General features: G+C 36.8%; 1 protein-coding gene across 4 annotated transcripts; it reads right to left on the bottom strand.

The window, feature by feature from the left end:
• Window positions 1-580: 580 nt before the first annotated feature.
• LOC103998375 (protein PHR1-LIKE 2) lies at window positions 581-6,872 on the bottom strand. 4 transcript variants are annotated; one of them, XM_065126224.1, is made up of 6 exons: window positions 6,449-6,872; window positions 5,112-5,188; window positions 4,923-4,977; window positions 4,182-4,251; window positions 4,020-4,089; window positions 581-1,084 (listed from the first exon to the last, which is right to left on the bottom strand). In XM_065126224.1, the coding sequence occupies exons 1-6, from the start codon at window positions 6,615-6,617 to the stop codon at window positions 800-802; spliced, it is 726 nt and encodes a 241-aa protein (XP_064982296.1). In that variant the 5' UTR covers window positions 6,618-6,872; the 3' UTR covers window positions 581-799. The 4 variants fall into 4 exon arrangements, with proteins under 4 accessions (XP_064982296.1, XP_064982297.1, XP_009418109.2 ...); XM_065126225.1 differs by having other exon boundaries at window positions 4,182-4,236; window positions 6,449-6,856; XM_009419834.3 differs by having other exon boundaries at window positions 581-1,102; window positions 6,449-6,856.
• Window positions 6,873-7,261: the final 389 nt, after the last annotated feature.

Raw genomic sequence — 7,261 nt, forward strand, 5'->3', positions numbered from 1 at the left:
TAAAGGTAGCTAATTACAATTAGTAATATACAATTAACCCATACTGATTGTGATTCCCTTCGTATACCAGTAAAAGAAAATAAGAAAATTCATCCCAAAGAATAAAGCTCCTTTGAGTACACCAAACTTGATATGAATTCTAATATTGAAACGTGGTTAAAAAAAAAATCGAGATCTAACGATTTATCCAGCAAAAAGAAATGTGGATTCGAAATAAGAATTTTTCATCATCATGATTGCATGCGTGAGGTACTCAGTGAATAGGTAAAAAGGCCATATCCAATATCAAGACCATAAATTAAATTTCTTTTCTTTTTTCTCCTTTACCAACCTTTTTCTCGTTACATAAGGAAAAAAAAAGTTCATTGCGATTTTCCCAGGAGCATGTTATCAAATCAATATCCTCAACAGATTAAGTTGTGCCTCTCATCCATGACATAGTAACACATGGTAGCACATACTATCATTAACAATATGGATTTAAGCATTTCGGATGACCACTTCTAGGTTCATCAATATTGTACCAACAGCTCCATTTGGCACAGTAAGAGTCTAAGCTCATCTACATTGGATCAGTGGCTCACAGGAATACATTGAATATAGCATGTACCAAAGTGTCTTAGCAACAGCAAAGTCAATCCAATACAGAAGTATGCAGGTGAGATTTCTTAACACAATATTCAAGGAGTCACAAGTTACTTCCAAATCGTCTTGATAGCTTTTCCTTCAAAATGTAGTAGAAAACAACCACTAACAAGATACAGAGTATCAACTGATTCTGGTGGACCTCCAACTTTCTTCAGCATGGTTCGTGTTTCAGTGGCTCCTGTTGGTTGAACTGACACTCAATCGCTGATGGAGGAGAATGCTTGCCTCCAGCACTGTGCAACTTGATTGAACCCACAGATGACTCATGGAACGTAGATTGACTCGAGGGATCAGACAAGGAGCATATGAATGCATTTGCCAGGTTTGGAAGATCACCCACTGATCCAAGGCCACTCAATGCAATTTGCTCTGACACTATCTTGTATGCCATTGCTAATAAGGAATCAATATAATTATGGTATGCCTCCATTCGAATCTGCACGTGTTTCTGAACCTGCTCAAATAGCCAACAGAAACACAAGTATATTCTGCTAATTATGGGTGAATAAGAATGGGAAAATAAATAGATAGAAGCATCAGCAAAAACAAACAAATTGACTCTGGTTATTAGTTAAAAATAGTAAAATAGGGTATTAATCATGTTGAAGCAATTTCAATGCAAATTCCAACATCTTCATGTGGAATATAGTGATCATATGTTCAAGAAAAGAGCTCAAGGTAAATTAAGTTCATTCAGGGCAATGACAGAACAGTATCGTTTAAAATAAATTGCACGTCCAAAGAGTGAACAATTTATCCCAAGCAAAATCTAAAGTTATCGAAAAGAGAGAAAACATGACCACGTATAATCTACGAAACAAGTTGCACAAAGGCATTGGATGGCTATTAATTACTCAATAAATTACTAACTTAAAAAAAGACATCCCCTCCTCCAAACAAGGAAAAAAGTGACATCCAGGAAATATAGTCAAACAGGTTCATGATGACAACTCTGCTGCCTGTATTTATCATGAATATATTAAAGCTATAATTTGGGATTAATATAATTCACAAAACTTAGTAAAAGGAACACCACCATCAACGGATCCACATTTTGGCCTTAGTTAAAGAAAGTTTCAGTTATTTACTTTTTCCTTCAGACGAGCACTAAAAATGACTCCCAGTATCATACTCATCCAAACAGGTTCATGATGACAACTCTGCTGCCTGTATTTATCATGAATATATTGAAGCTATAATTTGGGATTAATATAATTCACAAAACTTAGTAAAAGGAACACCACCATCAACGAATCCACATTTTGGCCTTAGTTAAAGAAAGTTTCAGTTATTTACTTTTTCCTTCAGACGAGCACTAAAAATGTCTCCCAGTATCAAGCATGATATCAAAAATGTCTCCCAGTATCAAGCATGATACTCATCCAAGCATGATATCAGAAACTTCATGAGATGCCTATATGAAATTCAAGCTAATATTACTGTCCACAATAAAGATGTTATACATAGATTTTAACTGGATTTGGCAAAATTTACTTTAAAATTCTGATTTTCAGTTTTGGATGATTTTTCAAATTGAATTTGGTATACAGTTGGAGGTTTAGATGACTCTGAGTCGGAGTGTGAATAGATTTTTGATCCATTGTAGGAGTCAATAACCTTTTTCTGTATGTTCCTTTACAATCCCCCCTTCACGCAAACCTTTGAAGGGTACATTGCTGTCCAGAAAGAAGTAGGTGGTGGCATCACCTATAGGTAGGGATCCATTGTTCAGTGATTTCTTTTTACTCTAAACTTGTTTTGGAATTATTCTTCCTTCCTGATTCCAATCTTGTGGTCTTAAACGGTCTCCTCAGGTATGATTTGGAAGAGTCACAAAGTCCATAGTGAAGAGGTTATCAGCAAATCGAAGGTGATTATTCATTATTTGTTAAACACTCTAAAGGAAAATTTCTCTTTAATTGTGTATGTAGATGACAGTGGTTACCAGATGATCATCAAGAAATTGGAGACCTCAAGTTGTATCTAGCTGATGAATTTCATATTAAGGATCTGGGAAAGTTGGATACTTTCTCGAAATTGAAGTTCCAAGGTCTAAAGAAGGGATCTTCATTTCGCAGCAAAGGTATATAATAGATTTACTCAAAGAGGCAAGTATGATGGGTTGCAAACTAGTTGAGATATCAATTGAAGCAAACCACAAACTTGATGACAAAATTGATGAACTGACTGTAGAGTGTAGACTGAGGCTTATATCAAAGGATGGTAGGAAAATTGATATATCTTTCACACACAAAGCCAAAATTCGCATATGCAGCTGCTGTCATGAGTCAATTTGTGCACTCATGTTTGCAATCTCACCTAGATGCAGCATAATAGAATCTTAAGATACCCTAAAGCTGCACCTGGTAAAGGGATTATGTTTCGTAACAAGGAAGAACTTTGAACAGAATCCTATACAGATTCAGATTGGGCTGGATCTATTAAGGATAGAAGATCAATTTCCGACTACTATACATGTTTAGGGGGAAATTTAGTCGCCTGGAGGAACAGCAGAAAAACAGTCAATGGTGGGGCCATGACCTTACAAATTTGTGAATTAATTTGGCTAAAGATAATACTTTCAGACGAGCATCGAAGTAGGCAAACCTGGGTTGTTGTACTGTGACAACAAAGCATCAATTAATATTATCCACATCCCAGTTCATCATGATAGAATGAAACATGTGAAAATAGACTGATTTATCATCAAAGGAAAGCTGGACAATGGACAATTTTGCAGCCTTAACAGGTCCAGTGTTCTATAAATTACTTGATAGTCTTGGATTGCAAAACATATTCACAACCGCTTGACAGGGAGTGTCGAAGAATCACACAGATCTAATATTTGTATCCCTACAATAATGGAAACTATATTTCTATGGAAGTTGTATTTCTAGAATATGAAAGTTCCATTCTTAGAAATGGAGGTTGCCCTCCTAGAATATGGAAGTTGTATTTCTATATAGTTGTAGGATAATTGTCTAGGATTTACATGTAAAGATAGTTATAGCATTATTACTAATGTAATAGGATAGCTGTATTGTCCTTTTTTGAGATTTAGATGTTTCTTATATATTTGTAAGCTCATTCATGATGAAGTAATGAATGAAATTACTCATTCTACACAATTGAAGAACTTCAAATGTAAAATAAGTATTACTTAATAAATGCAACATGTAGAAAATTACAGATCTAGATATTGCACCAGAAAAAAAATAATCATGTAACCCACTATATTTTCACCAAAAGAGTTGACATGACAGTCATATGTGGATAGCTAGGCAAAAGTTGGCATAGAAGGCCAAGATTGGTGGGAAAAAAGAAATTTACTTTAAATAAAGAATAAAAAAGAAGTGTAGAAAATTGTTTACCTCCACTTGTTCATGAAGCCTTCTTTCCACTTCCATTTGTGCTCTTAGGGCCTCTTTTACTTCCTGACCCCTAAAGCAGCATTTTCTACCAAGTTAATGTTTTCTTATATACATATTATGTTGTACAAACTCTACATATTTTTGTCTGTGAAAATATCTTACTCATTCACATCAGATGTAGGCATTCTTGGAGATGAAACACTGCTGTTAGGTTTTTCTGTAATGTAAGAAGCTGAGATATCAAGATATAAACATTAAAAGTAAACCAGATTAAGGCCTAATTTACTTTACTAAGTTTTTTAAAACAAGTATATCATATGTAAGTTAAAGTGCAAATTCATCCATTTTACTGTGAAAAGGCAGTTCTCCATAAGTCAACTCTTAAATAATCCAGAAGCTGAAAATCTTTGTAACAGTTCGATATTGTCAGAGATAGTGTCTTTTCATAATTCAAGTTGGATTCTAGATGGACAGAACAAAAAATAATTTTATTGAAGCACCCAATCTGCAATCAGCACTAACTCATCACTGTTACAGATCCATATCAAAGCAAGCATGACACACTACTTAGGTGTATGCAAAGACTTCTTAACAGTGCACACTGGCCACCAATATTAAGGAATAACATGCTCCACCTCTGAGAAGAAACGAAGCCCTAAGGAGGAAAAATGAACTAAAATAGGAACAAAATTGAAAAAATCACTCGACTCTAATTCCTAGAGAACCTCTATTTTTCAAATATTGCCAAAAAAACAAAATCCAAATACTACAAGGTTCCTTGCATAATCTGCTCACATATATTTCGAACATCATGTCAACATAACAACTAAGAATTAATAGCATAAATATGCAAACTCTGGAAGCACAAACGAATTAACAATAAATACAGATTCTAGAACTTACCATCTTTAGATTGCTCTGCTATTTCTTTGCCTGATTGCTTCCCTAATCTGTACTTCTGGTGAAAGCATTAAGCAAGAAAAGAAAAGTAAGAACCATGTCTCCAAATTTGGATTTCAAAAGAAGAGAATTAGATGTAAAAGAAACTGGTAAGCTACGATAATTGGTTAAGGTAAGTGTGTCTACTGATACCTGAAGATGACTCTTCAAGTGAAAAAGTGTAAGCCCCTTTACTCCCATTGTTCTCATGATAGTCTTTGGTGTTGCCTCTGCATTAGATAATCATGACATTGACAATTGTGCAGCAATGATTTGCATCAGACAACTCATAACCATAATATGACAACATATAATGACATATAATGATTTTTATAACAGAAATTTTTTAGAGAGTAACAGATGTTTCTAAGATGATTGTGAAGAAACACTGCGTTGGACCAGAAATTAGAACAATATACCTCAAAACTCAAGCATGGTGTGGAGAAAAATAAAAGGAACACTTTGTATACTGCACTGATCACTAGTAAGTACAATAAATACATTATGGTCGCAAGCAAAGAAGGTTTTCATTCTTAACACCATGAAGAAACAATATAAATGTCATGATAATCAATCTGAAAGACCTAAGGCTATAGATAACAACACAACGGAAAAACGAATAAGACAAGACGAACAGTTGAGGAAGCTCCTGGCTGCATAAGAACATCAGGAAGAAGTAATAATCTGAAATCAAGGTGAAGAGTAGTCCCTCAGAAAACCAAATTATGAAATTAAAATCACGTCCTAGCATATCATTACTTAAAACAGAATCTTAGTCATCAAGCAGCACATTTCTGCTAGTTAAGGAAAAAAACCATTTTAATCTGAAGAGAAATGAATTCAGGTTTATAATGTAAATTGAAAATAACAACAGGCACAAAACCAGTGGCGAATCACATCCCGCATGTAAGCAAGGACACAATTCAAAGGGGAAAAACGGGAGGTCTAGTCCTGTACGCTTGAGGTATTTAAAAAAGCATAAAGAAGACTCGTTGAAGCAAGGAGATCGAACATTTCGTACCTTTAGATCTGCGTGATCACTTGATGGCTTTTCTTTTCATCAGGGAATTTTAACAGGTGAAAAAGAAAAAGTGCGAGTGAACAAACACCTAAAAGATTTAAATTCAAGACGAGATAAAGAAAATTAGAGAATTGAGGCGGCCAGGAGGCAACTTCGGAAAGCTGTAGATTCAATCAATTTACAAGGGAAGCCCAGATAAGTACGATAGCAAGAGGCAACGAAGAACAACCAATTATCATTTTTTTTTAAAAAGTCAAACATCACAAATTTAAGCAGATAGAATTCACAAGAGCAAAGCAAACCTTCAAGATGTCTAGGGGGGCATAAGACATAATGACAGCGGATGAACAGCGAGAAAAAGATCAATTTCATCGGAATATTAACAAACCCGTAGTGTGCATCGAAGATAAGTTCTTGAATGCCCACAACGGAAGGAGGAGGGATTTAGAGCAACAAGATAGGAACTAACTCGCGGGTCCGCCGAGCTGGGTGACGGCATCGACGAAGCGCTCATGGAGGTCGGCCGTCCATCGGAGACGAGGCTTGGGGTCCGCCGTGAGGACCAGGTTAGGGCTGTGGTGGCCCTCCTCGGGTGGCGGAACCGAAGCTTCCGGTCGATGGATCAGACCGGAGAACATCGTCCTCCCTACCTTTTTGCGGTCAAAAGGGGAAGCCTCAAAAGGAAGAGGAGAAACCCGACCAAGTAGAACTTTTATCCTTACTCTTTTTTCCTCCCTCGCTCTCGATCTTCTTGTTGAGAGGTCGAAAAGTGAAGAGCGAGACGGTGAAACCTCCTCCCCCGTCCAAGTGAGAGACGAGCGAAAGCTGGAGCGGCGAGATGAGATTTACCCCATGGCACCTTTTGGGGTGCGGCTCCTATATCTCGAACTCAGCACCAATCAGGGAGTCTACACCTTACCATTGCTCTGCAAGATGCGTCCCACAGTTGGGTACTACAGACGCGTTCAATCCCCATTCGTTCATCCGCCAAACACAGGAGCAGCAGTGGCAGAGTTTTAGAGTGGGAGTACCACTGAAGAGCTGGCGACCCTTTGCGGCGTGATCGGGAGTCCGTAGAGGGAAACCATTTGGGCACAGGGTGTTTCGGAGAGCGAATCGATGCAACACTTTTGTGTCATGTGCAGGAACAGGGACTCACTGTAGGTTAAAGATTTATAAACAAAGATTTTATTCGTAAAAGCTTGTAGATTCCATGACATTTCTTTAGCTAAGAAAGCTAAAATCCATCTAAAACTAGCCTGTAATCAAGAAAAGAAAAAAA

This window comes from Musa acuminata, chromosome BXJ2-9, assembly GCF_036884655.1.
Source record: "Musa acuminata AAA Group cultivar baxijiao chromosome BXJ2-9, Cavendish_Baxijiao_AAA, whole genome shotgun sequence".
Taxonomy (NCBI): domain Eukaryota; kingdom Viridiplantae; phylum Streptophyta; class Magnoliopsida; order Zingiberales; family Musaceae; genus Musa; species Musa acuminata.